The sequence below is a fragment of the Microcebus murinus genome, chromosome 8 (assembly GCF_040939455.1).
Source record: "Microcebus murinus isolate Inina chromosome 8, M.murinus_Inina_mat1.0, whole genome shotgun sequence".
Lineage (NCBI taxonomy): Eukaryota > Metazoa > Chordata > Mammalia > Primates > Cheirogaleidae > Microcebus > Microcebus murinus.
The window spans coordinates 16,283,493-16,303,029 of record NC_134111.1 but is presented as its reverse complement, the minus strand read 5'-3'; the positions used below and the strand labels follow the sequence as shown (position 1 = coordinate 16,303,029).

The following is a 19,537-nucleotide window of genomic DNA, read 5'->3' as shown; positions in this document are numbered from 1 at the left end:
GAAAGGAAGTAGCAATGTTTAACCTCTTGCTCCACCCACCCTCTGTCTGGAGTCTGGCAGGCTGTCTGAAGTGCACGTTTGTTCTGTTCCTTGGTGCTTTAGATTGTATGGGAAGACATTTGCTCCCCAGCCTGGGGCTGCCAGTTAGTAAGCCTGTCTATTTCTTGGGACCAGTGTTTGGAAACTCACTTCTTTGCAAATAGAAACCTTATTCTTCAATCAAGATTTCTCCTAATACAACTGATCTTTTAGCCTCCCATCAGCCTTTTTCTTCTATCTTATTTTCTAAGTCATTGAGAACTAAGGTGGGAAGAAGATGTTATAGTTAGTTATTGTGCCACCTCAAATTCCAATAATAGATGTACAGAAGCTACCCAATTAAGAATATTTTAGAATTACAGAGCTTTATAGACTGGGAAGATAAAAAAAACTTTAATATAAAGAAACTAAGGGTCAGAGGGCTTATCCAGCTAATTAGCACAATGCTAGAAATTGCACACTGGTTTTCAAATACCTGGCATAATATGTAGTGATTAAAATCCTGAGTTCTGTAGTTAGGCTGTTTCTGCTTAAATTCTGATTCCCTAACTTATTAGCCATGTGTACGTGGACCAATATTTAAATCTATATGTATTTTCTCATTCACATAATGGGCATGATGATAGTGCTGTCTCATAGGGTTGCTATAAGGATTAAATGAGATAATTCATGCAGTGCATTCAACCCAGTACCTGATACATAGCAAAAAACACTTTATAAATATAGCTATTATTTTCCTACCTCGTTTTCTTGAATTGATTACAGTGAATCTCTATAGCAAAAGAGAAATAAGAAGTTATGTCAGTTAAGATTCTGTTTACATTAATTTGTGCTAGAAGCTGTAGTTCTCATTGTATTAGTGCCCAGTAAGGAATGATGCTACACTGGAATTTCACAAGCACATTTGATCTCTTGCTAACATTTTACAGTAGATACACTAGCCAGGATTGTCAAGATAGAATCAACAGGTGGAAATGTATTTGAAATAATGGAAGAGTAGCTTTTATCATAGAACAATAATTGACTGCACTATTTCGTGAATCTGCTATTTGTTTCTCTGCTACTGTGGACAGGAATTTCTGGTTGTATACATATAAGAAGTGTCTCTTTGAAGCTGATACCATCATGCATATATTTTTTTGGTGATTTATCACTTGAGTTTTTCTGTATCACCCTGTATACTCTCCACCTCTTCTTTATGGCTAGGGCCCATATCTCCTCCAATTTTTTCCTTTCTAGTGTTCAGAATACAGCTCTAGGTAAAAATCTGTACTCCATGATTATTGGTGACTACGAAAAAAAATTGTATGTGTTTCTGTGTTTAAAATCAGGAAACTAAGTTTCCAGGGTTAATTTTACTTGAATCTGAATTTGTGTCAATTTCAGATTCCATAAATATCCCACATAAAATACAGCTGACTCTGGCCTCCCTCACCGTCCAGGCTGATGGAAGGATAGAATGAGATGACAGATAGGAAAGCTATTTGGAAATCAAATCTATTTATAACTCAGAAACTGGTTGATACTTTCCTGAGTCTGGCTGGGTTTCTTAGAGCCTTTTGGGGTAGGCATATCTCTGATTCTGTCTTTACAATGATTCCATTACAGAATCTAAAAGGGCAAGAGAGAGACTCTCTGGGAGACCCCTGGTCCTGAAGTAGAATACAGAGTGGTATACAGGTGCAATAAGGGCGTAGTAGATGGAAACTTAGTAGAATGCTCTCCCTGTTCCTTACTGTAAATCTTAATCCTGTCTGTCCTTCAAAATCAACCCAAGAGCACACTCTTCTATGGAACTTCCTTTGAGAATCAGTACCACAAGATTACTTGCAAAAAGCTGGTCACATAATAGATTGGTTTGATTGACTAATTGACTGGTTGGCTACAAGGAATTAAATTAGTTAAGGTATAATTCTCAAGAGATTTCCGGAGAATATGTCTCTACTTCCTGCTTGAATTATCACTAATAATTCCATGGTTACACTAAAGACAGAAAAATACTTTAAGAATATGCAAAGCTTTTTATGTTAAACTTGAAAATATATTCTCATCATGCCTGTTTAGCCCTACTTTCATTCCTAAGTGCAATAAAAAGAAGCCCACCAAAAAGTCATCTGTACAACTGTTGCCACCTATAGGTGACAAATGTGTATATTAATTTTACAATTCTGATGAAGCACAACATAGGAAGGAAATGGCTATGTTTGATGGAACTTACACAATTCTTATCAAACACTAATCTTCTCTGGGTTTATCTTTATTATTGTTAGGTAAATCTTATTTCAGATGTCCCCCTTAAAGATAATATTGGCTAATATTTGTAAAGTACTTTTCTAAGATAGAGGTTAAGAGCTCGAGCTCTGCAGACAGACTGCCTGGATTCAAAGCCAGACTCCACCACGTACTGCTGCAGGACCTTAAACAACTTAACTTCCTAGAGCCTTGATTGCCTGTAAATGGAGATACCAGTGGCACCTACCCTGTAGAATGGATGGGAAGATGAAACAGATAATCCATGCAACACGCTTAGCAGAGTGTCTGCATAGAACAGGCACTCAAATTAATTGCTGACTGTTATTACCATGATTAGTTTGCCAAGCACCTTCATATACAGTTGCTGCAAACTAATTGCACTATTTTGTTACCGTTTCCCATATATATCAGCACATTACTGTTTGACCTCAATGCCTTTTTTATATTTTAAATCTAAATGTTATATGACTTCAAAATTTTAAAAATATCTGAGATCTGACAAGACAATGTTGAGGCTGCTTGAGTATGCCCCTGTAGGCAGAGAAGTAAGCCACTTTAGCTTTTATTCATAGCTGGTGAGACCACTGGAAAAGCCCAGCCAACAGGTGACACTTTTCTGATGCTAGAGAAAGAGCCCATTGAGAAACTACTGTTGATTTAGTTCTGGGCTAGGCTTTCAGGGAGAGAGCCAGAAAGAGGGATGGAGGACAGCGGGGTAGGACATTAAAAAAAAGTATAAAATGTGATCCCTAGCTCAGAAACTCAAACAGTACAAAGATTGCAATGTGACATGCATACTGGGTTTTTATGTTATTGTTGCTTTGTTTTAATATGGGGCACTAATTAAAAAATCAGGAAATTGTTAAATATAAGCAAATATTGATGTAGACACAGCACATGCTCCTGAGCTGACTGCAGTCCCCACCACTCCCTGTGGCTTCCCAGCCCAGAGGCTAAATGTCAATTGGCCCTTTTAGTCGATTTTTGCACTGATGTTGTTCTTGTAGTCAAGAAATATGCCGGGCGCGGTGGCTCACGCCTGTAATCCTAGCTCTTGGGAGGCCGAGGCGGGCGGATTGCTCAAGGTCAGGAGTTCAAAACCAGCCTGAGCAAGAGCGAGACCCCGTCTCTACTATAAATAGAAAGAAATTAATTGGCCAACTGATATATATATAAAAAATTAGCCGGGCATGGTGGCGCATGCCTGTAGTCCCAGCTACTTGGGAGGCTGAGGCAGAAGGATCACTCGAGCCCAGGAGTTTGAGGTTGCTGTGAGCTCTGACGCCACGGCACTCACTCTAGCCTGGACAACAAAGCGAGACTCTGTCTCAAAAAAAAAAAAAAAAAAGAAATATTTCTGCGCTAACCTTTCATCAAAACTGTAACAATGAAAAGGAAGCCTGAGAAGGTCGTGATTTTTTTATAATGGGTCCTTCTTTCATTGCCATAACCTGCCTGGCCAGCACAGGCCTCTGTTACAATTAGCTGAAGAACCAAACCCTGGAGCCTGCAACATGTAGAAAACATGATTCACTGTCCCATGGACAGTGGGTGTTCTAATGGTGTTTAACTCTTTCCTCAGCTCCACCTCACACACCGAATTACACTTTCCCCCTTCCTGTCTTCCCTCCAAGACTACAAATTCTTCTAGAACAGTAGTTCTCAAATTTTAGCTTGTGTCAGAATCACTCACTGAGCTTGTTAAAAATAGATAGCTGGACTTCAGAGTCTCTGATGTTAGTAAGTCTGAGTGGGACCCAAGAACCTGCATTTCCAGCAAGCTCCTTGGTGGATGTTGACGCTGATGGTCTGGGGAACACACTTTGAGACCCACTGTTCCAGAGCAATAATCCTGGCTTAGTTTATGGAGCACCTACTACTGTGTGCCAGAGCCTTAAGGTGCTTAATTTCTATAACAATACTTACTACGATCCTGAAATAAAGATGTGTCTTGTCACCGTTTCACACCTGAAGAAGGGTGCTTGCTGGCACTCCCGCAGCCCGTGAAAGGGCTGAGCTGAGATCAAAGCTCAGGCCTGCTCCCTCCAGGGCCTCTGCTGTCCCCTATAGGACACAAGTTCGTTCAGCTGTGTATCCTCAGCGCCAAAATCTTCCACCTACCTCCTGGGTGCTGCTCTAGTGAGTGTTGAATCGATCTGAGATACACGCAGACCAGAAATAGGCAAGAAAAATACTTGTGGTTCTTAAATCAAGAAAAAAGGAAAAGACATCCAGGTAAGGAGAAAATTGCACCGAATATCCTTTCTTTACCTACATTTGGTAACTGTAGGCAAGCATTTACTACTCTGTCCATGTATTTTTAATAGCCTGCAATATAATTCTTTGAAAAGATGCTTAATATTGACACAGCATTAAAAGGGGCTCTTGCATGGAGTTACTCCTAATCAAAGAGCCACTTTTCTGTAATCAGCTAGGAATCTGTTCTTTGGCCCACCTCTGGTTTCAGGGTAGCTATTTGAGATTGAAAATTAGCTCTGTGAGTAATGCTCCTGTTCATTAATAATATAATGAAATAAGCACTAGTTCAAGGATGATTTTCAAATATTCTGTTAGAATTACACCATTTCTCATAGCAGAGAAACTCTGCCTATGCCTGCTCTTGGAACACTGAAGCCATCCATTTCCATCTCTCTCTTTTCTCCTTCTGTTAAATATTTAGCGTGTTAGATCCATAGGCATGGGTTATATCTATTTTCCCCCCCCCATCAAACACAATTTCCTCGTCACACCTTTGTAAGTCCAATATAATGATTTTGGGGTTGGGGGCCAAAGTGGCCAATGGAACAGCATATGTTAGAGATGGTTTGGCAAGTTATTTAAGTGGAATGTTTGGGTGAAAAAATGAAAAAACAAACAGGACATTTTGTCTTTTATTACATAAGGGCATGATTTAGTGGAAGGAACAAGAACGTGGAAGGCAGCCAGACAGAAAATCAAATCCTGTTCTCTGCCACTGCTGGGCAGTCTTGGGCAAATATCTCTGTCACTCTGAGCCTTGTTTTCCTTATCTTTAAAATGGGGATATTTAACTTGTAGGCCTTTCAAAAAGGCTGATAGGGAAAATCTGTTATGTGTCTTTTACCTAGTGGATGCTTAATAAATGTTAGCTCTTATTTTCAACTCTAAGCCCCCAGGCCTGCTTCTTTCTTGTGTTCGTATGGAATTTTTGCCAGAAAGAGGAAAAGAAGATGAGAAATGTCTTAGAGGCTCCACCTCTGTTCTCATTGTTTTTGGCATCTGTGCCTCAACCCCCCTCTGTCCTCACCCTAGACCCCAGGAGCCACTTGGACAACTGAATGTATTCATGTTTACAAGGTTTTCCTTTGATTATTATTGAATACAGCTGCACTGTTTTATAAAGTCCTAATAACATCTTTTAAATATCCCTGTGTAAATCAATAATACTAGAACCTACCGGAACAGAGAGATTACTAAACTGCAGACCTGCTGCTGTGATTTGCAAGCCCTTGGGCCTTCTGGAATCTACACCAAAAGATCTAGAGATCTCTTTCAAATACCTTAAGTCTCATAAAGGGGCAAAAATACAAAAATGACAATGCTTCTAGCAAGTTTAACATGTACTTAAATTTTATGGCAATTTAAAGGATTTTTTATATCTTTTTTACAAATTACCGTAACTTCTGGCTGAAATTCAATCCCTATCCATACTTAGAAAAAGTACAACTAATACTTCGTAAGGAAAGAGAGGAGTTTGAAACTTTGATTAGGAAAAATAAGGCACTTTACCTGAACAAATTTCACATGGATCCATTTAAAATGAAATTAAATGGCACTTAACTGGCTTGCAAATTGGGACCTATTTATCTCAGTAAAATGATTAAAGTCCTGATTTATCCCTAAAATTGTCTTTATTATTACATTTAATTATACTAGAAGATTGTTAAGAACTTGTAGGTTTTCTCTGTCCCTTTAAACTGTACTTTATGCAGACAATAATTGAATATTGGATAGCATAACTTGATTTTCCAAAGAAATATGTTTCTCATATTTTCCTCTTTTTATTGCAGAAATTGAAACAACTTGAAGAAACAAAAGAAGATCCTGAGAATAGATTATCTAAAATTTCCCTGGAGTCGTTCAATAAATTTAACAGCAATACTGTGATTTTATTAGAAAAAGAGAACTCTCTGAATAAGGTTGAAGGACACAAGGAAGAAAAAGAAAAAAATGAAGAGGCATCTTTGAGTAGTTCCGATAGGCCTGGGGTAGACAATTTGGAATCTTTGAGTGATTCTTTATATGACAGTTTCTCTTCCTGTGCCAGTCAGGGTTCAAATGATGTATAAAGGACTTATCTTCCCTTAAGGAGCTGGGAATGAAGAGCTGAAGAAACCAGGTGGGGGAGGGGGGCTGTGGGAGGGATGGCTGGGGTAGAGATGACAACAATAAACTATTGTAACTCCAGAGCCTACATTGTCAAATTCACAGCAGGCAATCCACCAGAGCTTACTTCTCTGACAGGGCAATAAGATAGACTCCATTTATTGTGTTTCAAGAGGATTAAAAGTAAACACACCTACGATACAGAATTCTTAATTTTGCACTTTTTTTTAAATACTTGTACAGTAGTTGTAAATTTTTTGGAAGAGAAATTATATTTGTAGCAAAAAAAAAAAAGGACAGCAATAAATTGAATCAGTGCCATGCTCTTGAAATGATGTATTAAGTCTTAGAAGTTAATGATAATATATATTTTTTTAATCCCAACTAAAGTTTTTGTTAAGTTTGTTGTCCTAGTCCTCAAATCGTTTGTGGCTACACTCCATAAACCTAAAGCAGGGCCTGCTGAAATACCAGAGAGTTCATTGTCATCTCCATCTCACAATCTCAATGTGATAGAAATGTTAATTTTACTGCAATTTCAAAGTTGTTGCCAGAGAGATTCAGGTTGTAGTAATAAGTGTAATTCAGCTTCTACTGAAAAATGAAAAGGGTCCTGAAGTGTGGACACTGATTGGGAGTGAGACACTATCAGAAATGACCCAATTCTGTTTCCAACAGCAGGTTTTTCCCTCTAGACATCTCTTTGTATCCCTCTTGGTGCATCACTATGATCCTGAATATTATTTGATTTTTTGTTATCTTCCTGTTCTTTTTTATTAAAATCTGGGTACTCCAAAAATGAAAGCAAATTTCTATTTGCAGTGTTCACTTTTTAAAAAATAAAATGAATGGTTGGTGCTACAAAAAATTCTTTTTAATATCCTTTTTTTTCCTACAAAGACTGTTTATATGTAAGGATAAATTCTATTTTAAAGGTTATGTGTATTTTTTCTAGATGTGAACTATTTATAATTGCTTTTGTACAGAAGCTTGTAAACTACGCATAATAGAAATATTTTTAGGATCTACATGGTTACTTTAGCACATACTTGTTTCTTTAAAGAGTATTGTATGATCAGTGTTATTGGGTTAATTTGTGCAATTTGTTATATTTGAATTTTATCTTAAATGAAAATTATGTAAAATGCCCTTGTCTTTCAGACTTTAAAAAATCCTTTTGTTTCATTTCCGAATAAAAGTTATTATCACAATTGCACCCTCTGGAAACTGAAAAGAACTTGACTCACAAGTGCCCCCACGATGGATTCCCCAATGGAATAAACTGGCCCTTTTGCTACAGAGACAGTAATTAAGCCAATTGTGAGATCAGAGTCTACAGACCAGCGCAGTAAGCCTTTCCGTCTCCCCGAGGGGGTTAACCAGCTAGAAATGAAAGGAAGAGGGGGGTAAAGGGAGAGACGGAGCCTGAGGCAGATAGGGAATGATCTCTGCAGAGGAATTACAAAGAAAGTCATTTACAGCCCCTTTCCAGACCTGCTCTGCTGGCAGCGTGGGGAAATAAATGATCCGCTTCCCAGCCTGCGAGCTTCCCTCCAGAGGTGGCCGGAGGAGAAAAGGGTGAAGAGGGCCAAAACTCAAGAGGCTATTTTCACTGAATTTGGAATGCCAGGGATTTGGCGAAAGGGGGTGGGAATGTGAGGATTGGGGGCGGGGGCACCGACGTGCTCAGGCGGGCAGGCGGGCTCCGGCACCACCTGCTGCAAGCTTGGCGAGTAAGCACCAGGAGTCCCCGGGAGTACACAAGGTGGGTCACTGGGACTTTCCGGAAAGAGGAGGAATTTGAGGGATGGGGGAGCAGCCAGGCTGAGTCCGGGGCTGGGATGACGCCTAACGGGAGAGGACGCGGGAGTATATTACTAATAACCTGTGGCTTTGGGGAGAGCAAGCCTCTTCTTCACCCTGATTTGCTTTCTGGTGGGATCTCATAGCGGTTGTCCCCGGATCGGCCTTCTCCCAGGCTAGGTGGTGTCACCGCACCCTCCGGTGGTGCGCGCGGGCGGGCGAAGGGAGGGCTGCCCAGGCAAGCGCACGAGTCAGGGCAGGGTCCCCACCACACCCCACCCACCCCGCTGAAGGTGAGCCAGGTATTGACCGAGGGGACTCTCGGAGAAAGTGGAGGCACGGCCACACTGGACACCCTAGGGAGCCTGCGGGTGTGCAACTTTGCGGGGCGCACAGGAACACGCCCCCTCCTCCCAGTTTCCCGGCGCCGGCCCGCAGAGGGACATCCTGGCTAGGTGGGCCGGACCCCGTCGCTAGGGTGCGGCCAGGCCTGGGGGACGCAAAGGGCGTGGGGGTGGGGGAAGACGCCCCTGAGCGCCAAGAACCGGCCCGGCACGTCGTCTTCCGAACCCGCTACGCGGGTCCCCCAGTCCGCACCCGGCAGTCCCAGCTGCACCTGCTGCTCCCTCCTGACCACTCCCCCAAGCTCCATCCTCCCCACGTCCCCCCACCCCCGCGCCCCTTTCCCTGGACCGCGCGAAGGCGGGAGAGAAGGGCGGCAGGAAGGGGGTGGGGACGTAGCCAGACGGTCCCAGCCTTCCCCGCCCGCCACCCCCACCCCTACTCGGCAGCCGTCACGTGGTGCCTGGAGTGGGAGGTGGGGAGAAGAGGCGAGACTTTTTTGGGTGCTCCGGTTCGCCAGTAGTTCCTCCAGTCTCAGTCGCCAACTCCAGAGGCGCCGCGCTCGCTCGGCCCGGGAGCGCGAGCCGGAGGAGCGGCGACTCGCAGCCGGGAGCCCGGCGTGGGCGATGCGGGCGCCGCGGGCGGCACCTGCGGCTCCTCTCGGCGGCGGCCGTCGCCTCGCTGGCAGCAGCGCGGGCCCCAGCAGCCTCGGCAGCCACCGCCGCTGCGGCCCGGGCAGGCTCCGCTGCGGTCGCCGCCTCTGATGCGCCTGCCTGCTCCCGTCCCCGCGGCTCCGGGAGGATGTGGGTCCTCGGCATCGCGGCAACTTTTTGCGGATTGTTCTTGATTCCAGGTAAGAGACGGAGAGATCCGCAGCGGGGGCAGGCGCGCACACCCTGGGGGCGTACCCTCGGGGCGCCCCCCTCGGGGCGGGCGCTGTGCGGGGACTGCCCAGCGGGAGTTCCGCGGCGGCTTTGACTGGTGCCCGGAGAAGCTGGACTGGGAAAGTCTCCAAGTCCCGCGCTGCAGGAGGAGAGCGGGGAGCGGCGGGTTTGCGGGACTCCCGGCTGCAGCTGCTCGGGCTGCACGGTCCAGAGAAGCTGTGCTTGGGAGGAGGGAGAGTCTGAGCGCGCCGGGGCCTCCGCGAAGGAGAGGGGGTGACATCCCCCGAACCCCGCCAAGTTGTCAGACGTCTCTGGCAACCCGTGGGAGTGGCGCCGCCGACAGGTGAGCGGCGCGCTGGGCAGCCTGCGGCAGCGCCCAAGCCGGGTGGCCGCGCTCGCTGAAGAGTGCGATCGCTGTGGGGCTGGGAGGGGCTCGCGGGGCCGGGCCGGGCCGGGCCGCCGCGCGGCAGTGAGGTCTGGACGGAAGCTCCTGCGCCGGGGAAGAGCGGCCAGGCTGACGCGGTGAGAGGCGCGAGTGTTTCGCTCTCTCCCTCCCGTTCGCTACGGCTCCCAACTGAGCTCTGCAGAGCTGGGACCCCGACCACGGACCCTAGCCAAACGGTGGCCCTGACAGCCCCTGGGAGAAAGGGCTGCGAAGTCACGGTCCAGGGTGCCTGTGCGCGAGCGCGCACACGCGCTCTCCCACCCGCTGTGGCCGCCCCGGCTGCCGCGGGAAAGGTCCCAGAGAAGGGCCACCAACCTGGGTCCGGGGACATGGGGCGCAGCAGCGCTTGGCGTCCAGTGCCTCCTCCAGGGTCCCCGGTCGCGCAGGGAGCCTCGGAGTCCCAGCACAGGAGTGCTGACTTCAAAAATTAGATAAATAAACCTGAAAAGGCGTCTGCGAATGCAATCGCGAATGGTGCCAAAAACAGTAATTAAGTAATTTGTAACCAATTAGCAATTAGGCAAATCCTTTGGCAAAGACTGGAGCTGACGCATGCCTTTGGAGCTACTTGGCCCTTGGGGTTGTACCACCCTCCTTTCAACTTCTTGGGGAAAGGCCTGGCTGGTGTCGGATGGGGTCTTTGTGCCTAGAGCTGGGGTGCAGGGGTCGCGGGCAGTAGTCCACAGCACCCTGCAGGACTCTCGGTTCCCGCGCCGCCCCCTGCCGGCTTCCGCCACGTCCAGCCCGACTTTGGGGACCCGGAGTGCAGAGCCCCAGGCATCCGGAGCGGCGGCTCTCTGGGGCGTGGGATGGTCGTGATTTCCTGGGTGGGCTCTTTGAGCCGGGATCTCAACCCGAGTGCGTCTGTCCCCTAGGCTTTGCGCTGCAAATCCAGTGCTACCAGTGTGAAGAATTCCAGCTGAACAACGACTGCTCCTCCCCCGAGTTCATCGTGAATTGCACGGTGAACGTTCAAGACATGTGTCAGAAAGAAGTGATGGAGCAAAGTGCAGGTAAGAGCCCGGCAGGCAGCTCTCTCCTCCGCCCTTCAGCCTGGGAGGGGGGTGGGATGTGCATGAGAGAGGCCATTAAATAACAGGAAACGGGGCTGACTTTGGTTTAACACATTAACTGCCATGCATGAGTTGTATTTAACTCACGCTAGTTTGGAACCTGGGGCCTCGTGAAGCATTGCAACTCGCCTCTCTCTACCTTTACCCTTAGGAACTATTTTTCAAGTTATGTATAATTCCCGCACAGAAAACAATAAAAAGCAACACATTTTTCATTAAATTAGAAAGGATCGTTTGATTTTGTAAGTTTTTATTTTATTTTTGTACTAAAAACACCATGATCGCGAGGGGGGGGGAGGAAATTTTCTGCTGTGGCAGTCAGTGTGTTAGTGCACACACACCCGTTATCACAGATTTACTTTCACAGTGCTGGGAAAATGAAGAGTTCCAAATAACTTTAATCTCATTAGAGTTAATTACCAGGGCTTCTCCCCAAGGGACTTGGGAGGGGAAGTGCATTTAAATTAGGGGCTCTGCTCTTTTTATTTACTCCCCTGACTTCCTTTGCTCAAAGCTGATGGGGGCGGGGGTGGAAAATATATGGCTAACTGGCCCTGGCCGTGGGTAACTAGACAGTAGCCTGTGAGCAGTGTCAGCCTGAAATATGGAGCTAGTTGAAGTTCCCAGAGGTCAGAGCTTGAAAAATGTGTTTTGTCATAGAGCCACGCCATATTTCCTTGAAGAACACTACAGGATCTTTATTTAATTTTAGAACTAATGCATCAAATTCCAGGCACAAATTGAAGCCAAGGTCTTTCAAAGGAATGTCATTCTCAGTCCTACCAGCTTAGCTGCTGGCTGGCTATGGAGAGGGCTTGAGCACCCTGCAGGGGGAAGATGAGGTCTTGTGGGACAGCCCCCCAGGGTTGGCCAGAGTCTCCTCACTGAGGTGGGACTCCCGGCCTAAGTAGTCTTATCAGAAATCAAAGTCCCCCAAAGTGTAACTTAGAACTTTAGGAGGATGAGTGGAGCTATTGCTTCCGTTCCAAGGTCAAACCCATAAGCAGAGGCTGTGCCATTTTAAGGATATTGAGAAGATAGGGAATAGCATCATGTCATGGCAGGCACTGAATGAGCCAAAGCTCTGCTCCTCTTTAGTTTGGGGAACTGCCCACCGAATCCTGTGAAGTGATCGGGACTGTTATGTGATTCCCTTAACCCACTGGCAGATCAAGGCAAGGACTCTAGTGTTAAGGCCAGCACACTGAGAACATAGTTTCTTCTCCAAGAAGGGTCTGGAAATACCTTGTTCCTACATAGACGGTTATTTGGCAAGCAGACAGCGGCTCACCACTGTGCTAGGATGTGGTATGTGGGCAGTTTGCATGGGCTGTTCGTTATAGGTCATCATTGGCCTAGGTGTAGATGCTTTCCAACAAAATTGCTCCTCTGGGAAGCCTGAGACTCAATTGCTCTCAAGAGTAACTTGTCCCAAGAAATGCAGCAAGCCTTGTTCTGGCATATAGGATTTGGGCTATTAAAACAGCAAAACAAAACAAAACTTAGTAATGATTCTTTAGCTAAGATTGATACGGATAATTTGGACAGGTGGTTTCATGTCTACTTTTGTTCCTGCATTTTACCTGAGCAAAAAAAATTTACTGCCCTTCTACCAGAGGGACTGCTGTGATTTTAGTCAGCAGCACTGTGAACACTTTATTGTTACTTTCAAATATTTGCAGCTTTCTTCCAGACGGTAGTTTAGAGCCAGACAAAATGGGGATGTGCTGTGGAGACATTAAGAACTTCTTCAGAATCCTCGAGGCCACAGCTTACCTGGATGTCATGTTTTATAACCCGGAATATGGTTGAGAAAAGGATGTAAACTAAATTCGAGTCAGAAGATGTCCTTTTACTGAGAGACATTTCTTCCTCTCTAAAAGTGTACCTAAGATGAATACCGCACACTCCGTTTTCAACGTGCTGTTTTTCATCTTGTTTCATTCTCTCCTCTTAGCCACACTGTAAAAAAGGCATTGCAGGCATTATAACTCCCCTTTTATCCACAGGAAACTTCAGCATGAAGAGTCTTCAAGTACCTGGCTTAAAGTTGCTTGTTTTCTATTAGCTCAGTCAAGGTGGGCACCTTGTCTCCAAACCAGGTCCCTCTGGCCACAGGTCATAGGCCAAAATGGTGGATAGAGACTGAAACGATAAGGCAATCTCAGTTGTTAAGGTGGAGAAACAGAAGCAGTTGATAAACCCAAAGGAAAGAGTTATGAGGGCAAAGACGCTAGGTCTGTTCTGTGTAGGTGAAGCAAGGCGCTCTGCACCTAAATTCAGTAGAAATCAGGCAAATGCATTTGTTTCTGCATCAAAAGAGCAACATCCGGGGAGCTGATACTTTCCAGGCACTTCCATTTTTACGCTTCTGTAACTGTTAGAGACTAGTCAGTTTAGTGTTTTACCAAGAAGGATGGAGAGCCAACCTAAAACTGGTTGCTCAGTGACCACCATGCAGTGTAATCATCACAGAAACAAGAGCTAACTTCTGCCGCGTGTCCTAGGCCCCTGGCTCTTTCCTCGGTACTTTATACATAGCATCGGATGAAATCTGGTAGTCCTCTTTTGAAACCCTTGTTCCCCCCTCCCACAGCCAATCAGCACATACTTCTATTGTATGGTCACCTCCTCCACTCCAGAGAAAGAAATTAGTGCCTATTAAATGCGGCTACTAGGAATTGAAGTCAGAATTTTCTTTTAAGTTTGGTCCATAGCATATGTTTGTTGTGCTGAGAATCTGAGCGCATTAGAGCCTAAAGGGCCCAGTGACTCCTACTTAAGGATGCATATTAGAATCTTGCTGGGAGTTTTGTTCAACTCCACATGCCTGCCCTCCTCCCCTTGAAGAAGACCATTTCATAAGTCTGCAGTCTCTCTGGCCATGGGTCCTTTATAAGCTACTCCACGTGGTGCTGGGGTGCCCCAAAGTGAGAATTGCTTATGAAGACAAACCTTTTTGTATTATAGAGGAAGAAAACAAGGTTCCAAAAAGTTAGACGCCTGGTCCAAGTTCACCAGCCAGCTGTTACTAAGAGGCACTTGAAGCCTGTTTCCTAGGTCAGAACCTTTGCTGTACGACCACCTGGCCAGCATACAGTAAAATATACACTGCCAGGTAAAATATATAGTAAGAGATACTGCCACGTTTACCTGAAAAGATAATCTGGAGAAAGTTCTTAATTTTTAGACAATTTTTCATATGCGCTACATTCACCTGACAGGTTGAGTGGACAGGCCACAATCTGAGAACCAACCAGTAGGACTTTTAAAGTTCAAGTGCTACGTGGACTGGCAATTTTCATAGGTATGGAAAAACCAGGACTTTAAATGGACTAAGAAATTTTAATGAACTAAGCCAGTCTGACATTAAACTATAATGAAAGGAATTCCCTTTCCGAAACATACCAGCAATGCAATATGCCCAGCCGTTCAGTTAGTCCTTCCTGGATTAAGTCTACAATCTCAGCTCCTGTGAATTTTGAGGCAAGTACATTTAACTTGCACTGGGGAAGTACATTTGAAATTAACCTTTACCTGTTCCCTAGAGTGGCATTCCTGATAGGTGCTGAGATTATTTTCCACTGCTCTTTTTTCCTTGGGTCATTTCCGGAGTAATAAGCCCAGGCTGTGAGAAAGGGAAGGTTTGGTTCAGCTTGTTCCATTGTCCTTACTAATTGATATTTAAATGTTTGCATAACAAATGACTTGCTCTCACCAGCTCAGCACTTAATGAGTTAGTGTCTATTTACCAGCACCCTTGATAATGACATTTATTTTTGCTCTTGCTTATCATTGCACTCTGCAAAATATTTCAAATATTGATTTTCATTTCAGAATAGAAGCCCCCCTCCAGTATGAATTTTTAAACCAGGGAATAAAGAATGTGAATTTGCATTTGTTTGACAGTGCAATCTTGTAATTAGAGTTTTTCCTCTTGACTAGATACAGTGAAAGGGGCATAATTTAATTTTTATAGACTAGCCAATTTCTGCCCTTAGTAAAATATAGCTCTGTCAGTGAGCAAAATGTTTCAGGTTCTTCTAAACCTTATTTAAAAGTTAAATGCAGTATATTGAGAGAAAGTTCATGGTCTGAATCAGTAACCTAATCGATCTCTTCACCCATCCTTTGCAACATGCATTAATCTATTTGTCTGTTTTGCAATACAAGAGTTACTGATTTATATGCCATGTTGCATCTACATTATAGTTGTATAAGTAATGGCTATTTTCCTTTCGGATTAGTTAGTTGCTCATTAAGTCAGGCAGGGATGGCTTCATGCCTTGGATAGGTTCATTTTACACTTTATTTTCTCATGAGCTAAATAAAGGATAGCAAGAGAGGACAAGCTGTCCTGAAAATAATCAGTCACCCACTCTTAGAAAGAAATGGAAAGTTAACCATAGCTTGTATTTTCTCAAGTCTATGGCCTTCTTAATTTTACCAAGATTATGCTCTAGTTTGTCCTTGGGGTGGGTTTGGCAGGAATGAGACCCCATGCTGCTAATCAGTTTTACATCACATTCCCTTTATACCTGGGTTCTTTTATTTAAAATGCACATGTGCACACACACTGGCATATATTTGTGTATACATGTTTTGCCTGTATATATTTGCATACACTCACATTTGTGATTCTTGTAAGAGAAATGAAAACATTAAGTCATCCTTGGCAGATAGTCAGATGGCAGATTACTTAATCCATGCTATGTGGTAGGCATGGAGACATTTTCTAACGTTTTATTTTTTCCCCAGAACAACTTCGTTAGGAGGACCAGGGCTCTCTGTTGCTCTTCCATCTCCTCCATTTGCCCCTGTCTTTCCTCCTCCTGCCAATCCTCTCCTGTTAGCTCCCTTTTCGACGACCCACCTGCAGGCCTTCCTTTCTCACCCTCACCCCATTTTGAATTAATCAGAAGGGCTATGGAATATTCTCTATGAAGAAAGTGAAAAACAAAAACCAAACAACTGCTATCATTTTAACTTTGGCAAAGGAGACTTTGACAGGTTAAAAAATTTTTAAACAAAATAGATTCAGATGTCAGAAAAGATATCTTCATATATTAACCCCAGCCCTGCTAAAAAGGTTTCCATGTCAACTTCAATGACACGAGGAGTTGCCTAGGAAGAGATTCGTGCAGGGCATATCCTTATCTCAGCCTCTGTTCCTTTCAGGACACTAAACGAACAAACTCCTTTCTCTTTGGGGTAAGACATTTTGTCAAGCAGTTGCTCACTTAGCTCTGGAGAAGCTGCCATGTCTTTCATGTGGGGATGTAACCGGCTTCTGAGGCAGTATTTGGAGGGGGAATAGCAAACGTCTATAGTCCCTGGGATTCTCCAGGAAGTGAAGTATTTGTTTATGTTAACTTTTCCAGCTGAACAGGCAGCCAGCACTGACCTCTCATCTCCACAGATGAAACGTGTGAAGATTGATCCGGCTCTCCCCGTAGCACTAATTCCTCCCAGTACGATTGCATGAAAGCTTCTGTCATTGATGGTTTTCCTAATGAGTTTAAACAGAGAGGCTTCAAAGCTGGGGCATTTTTCCCAAGTGAAAATGAAATGAAGTATGAAAACAAAACACACCAGTTCCTTTGAACTTTGAAAAGAAAATCTGCTTCCCTTATATACTCCTGAAACAACAAAAAGACCTGAACGTACAGCTTTCGTGAGTGTGTGCACTCTCTTGCTCTCTCTCTTCCTCCCTCCTTTCCTTCCTTCTACCTCCTTGCTTGACTTCTTCCTCCCTCCCTCCTTCTACCTACTTTTGTCTTCTCTCCTCTTCTCTCTCTCCTCATTTCTTTCTCTCTTCTCCTCTCTTCTTTTCTACTATCTTTTATTTTCTTTCTTTCCTTTCTTCTGTAGTGATTGACTGCCTTAGGGTTGACTGCTCAGACCAGGCAAAAGCACACTGAAAACTCAGCGCCCCAACCCTTGTTTTTTCCTTGTCCAGTGGAAAAAATATTTAGCTCCATTAGAGGAGAGAACACCCACATTCTCAGCTTTTCATATTTGGTAACCTTGAAGAGGTTATTTAACGTCCCAGGGACTTAGCCTCCTCTCCTGTAAAATGTAGAAAAAGGCTGCCTGTTTCCTTAGGAGAAAACAGCAAGAGAATGAGAAGTGCAGTGAATATAACCATCTTAAAGGAATCCGTCCTAAGAATGGGAACCTGCCTGGAAGCTCACCAGGCCTTGTTCCGTCCATCCACTGTCTATACCTGCCTCTGAATACTGGCCCAGTACAGGTTTCTTTGCACATTATTTTCTCATTTCTCAGACTGAGGGAGTCCTTGAATTTGGCCTTTAGTTACGTACAATAGGATCCTTGTAATTAGTCTAGAAGGTTCTCAGTGAGCTAATATCCCCACTTGATAGTTGGTGAGTCTGAGACGCTCAGAGGTTCAGCAATTTGCTCAGGACCACACACCTGGAATCCAGGGCTGGGATTCAAGTGCCTTCCTCTTCTCCTGGGTTTTTTTCAATCACTGTGGTGCCGTTTCTCGAATTTTTTCTTCTTTTCCATTTTTAACAATGATTTTACTGAAATAGAACTCACATACCATAAAATTCACCCTTTTAAAGTGTACAATTCTGTATTTTTGAGTATATTCACAGTTGTATAACTATCGCCACTGTCTGATTCCAGAACATTTCATTACCTTGTATCCATTAGCAGTCACTCCCCATTTTCCCCTCCTCACAGCCCCTGGGAACTACTGATCTACTGTCTGTTTCTATGGATTTGCCTATTCTGAACATTTCCTGTAAGTGGAGTCCTGCGCTATGTGGCCTTTTGTGGCTGGCTGCTTTTACTTGGCGTGATGAGTTCAGACGTCAGCCCGGCCACTTCCCATTTTGAGATGCGTCTTTCCTCGTGCGCCTGCAGGTGTCTGACGAGAACGCTCAGGTTTGGCAGGTCCCCTCCTTACAGAGCGGGATGGGATGCGGCGTGGCTGTGAACTTTACAACTCCACTGGCTACTCAGCCAGTTTGCTGAGTTGAACAAACAACCTGTGCCAAGAGCAAATCATGACCCTGAGCCACAGGGTAAAAGGAATTCGTGTGCGTCAAACGTCCGCTTTGTGAGAGCTCAGTACTGCCCATCCATCGCCGTCTGTTAAATGGTTAATCTGCTTTTCCTTGAGGAGATCTTGAATTAGTCCGTGTTCACCACATGGTCAGGCACGTGGATGGGCTCTTGCTGATGCCGAAGCCCTTATCAGGGATCCCAGCTGCCCAGCCCCCCATTCCGCCTCGCCCACAGGCCGCAGCCATCAAGAATCACCCTCCTCTGAGGCTGCAGAGACGCGCATCTATCTGGTCCACACTTTCATTCTACAGATGAGTACCGCAGTGCAGACAGAAGCTTTCTTCCCAGACGGCTCGAGTGTCTTGATCAGTCCATTTCTCTTTCTTCTCTCTCTTGAGAAGGCTCGAGAGTAGAGCAGGTTGAGAGAGATTCTGAAGACTGTGGTTGAGAAGATCAGACTCTGGCATGATTTGGTCACCCACAATGACCAAATACGTCCATGCGCAAGTCTACCCTTTTTCTCCCCAACCAAATCCCTGCCTTCGTGTAGGCAGAACTACTTACTACTTCAGACGTGGGAAATACCTTTTCTTCTCTGTTACTTCCTTCCTAAAGACTAAGCCAGAGTCGTCTTCTTTGCTTGTAGTTTTCATGGTGGTAGAAGACGGTATTTCAGGGCTCTCGAGAAGGGTTGCTAGGAGGGGAACCGTGTCCCCTCCCCTGGGCTCTCCACAGGAGGCTGTATCTGTAACTTAGCGGCCTCCGTTAAATCTGGAATGAGCCAACCTACAAATAAACAAAAGAACTATCATATACGCCATTAATTCTTTCTCGAATTTGGGCTGTGCCAGCATTGTGATTCGCAATGTGTCTTTGCAGGCCAGAACCGCGGGGCATGTTCTCTTATTAATAACTTGCTTCCAATCTTCTGATTGCCTCCAACACTACAAAGTAAAGCAGGAGATGGACTGAATTAAATGCTTTAGATAAGGTGAAACCATAGAGAGTTTGTAATAAATGGCTTTTTTTTTAAAGAATGTGTTTAAATAGAATAAAGCCGAGATGGCTCAAGCCGTCGATTCCAAGGGGTTTATGATTTTGCAAACCCCGAGTGGGATCCAGATGCACCAGTGATAAAGCGTTGTATTATTTTTAAGGAAGTTGTGATACTTGGTCCAGTGCGTTTCATTTCTCACTGGACATGGACAATAGCTTTTTATGTTTTTCTATTTCTCGGACTTGTTCGCAAGTGCGGTGGAACGGCTGGAGCCGGTGCCAGAGGTGGGCGGCGCCGG

At 44.8% G+C, this 19,537-nt stretch overlaps 2 protein-coding genes across 3 annotated transcripts in view; both read left to right on the top strand.

Annotated features, from left to right (window-relative positions):
* The window catches only part of NCKAP5 (NCK associated protein 5), a 919,491-nt gene extending 911,245 nt beyond the window's left edge, over positions 1 to 8,246 (top strand). The window contains exon 19 of the mRNA XM_012740059.2: positions 6,342 to 8,246. Coding sequence (XP_012595513.2) covers positions 6,342 to 6,358 — 17 coding nt within the window. The 3' untranslated portion in view covers positions 6,359 to 8,246. The remainder of the gene's footprint in view (positions 1 to 6,341) is intronic.
* A 1,015-nt stretch (positions 8,247 to 9,261) lies between these two features.
* Positions 9,262 to 19,537, top strand: part of LYPD1 (LY6/PLAUR domain containing 1) — a 30,712-nt gene continuing 20,436 nt past the window's right edge. Inside the window, exons 1-3 of one of the 2 annotated variants that reach the window (XM_012740064.3) lie at positions 9,333 to 9,489; positions 9,617 to 9,655; positions 11,007 to 11,144. In XM_012740064.3, the coding sequence (XP_012595518.2) occupies positions 9,429 to 9,489; positions 9,617 to 9,655; positions 11,007 to 11,144 (238 nt within the window). In that variant the 5' untranslated portion in view covers positions 9,333 to 9,428. Of the gene's footprint in view, positions 9,656 to 11,006; positions 11,145 to 19,537 lie in introns of both variants that reach the window. The other variant, XM_012740063.2, reaches the window with a different exon arrangement.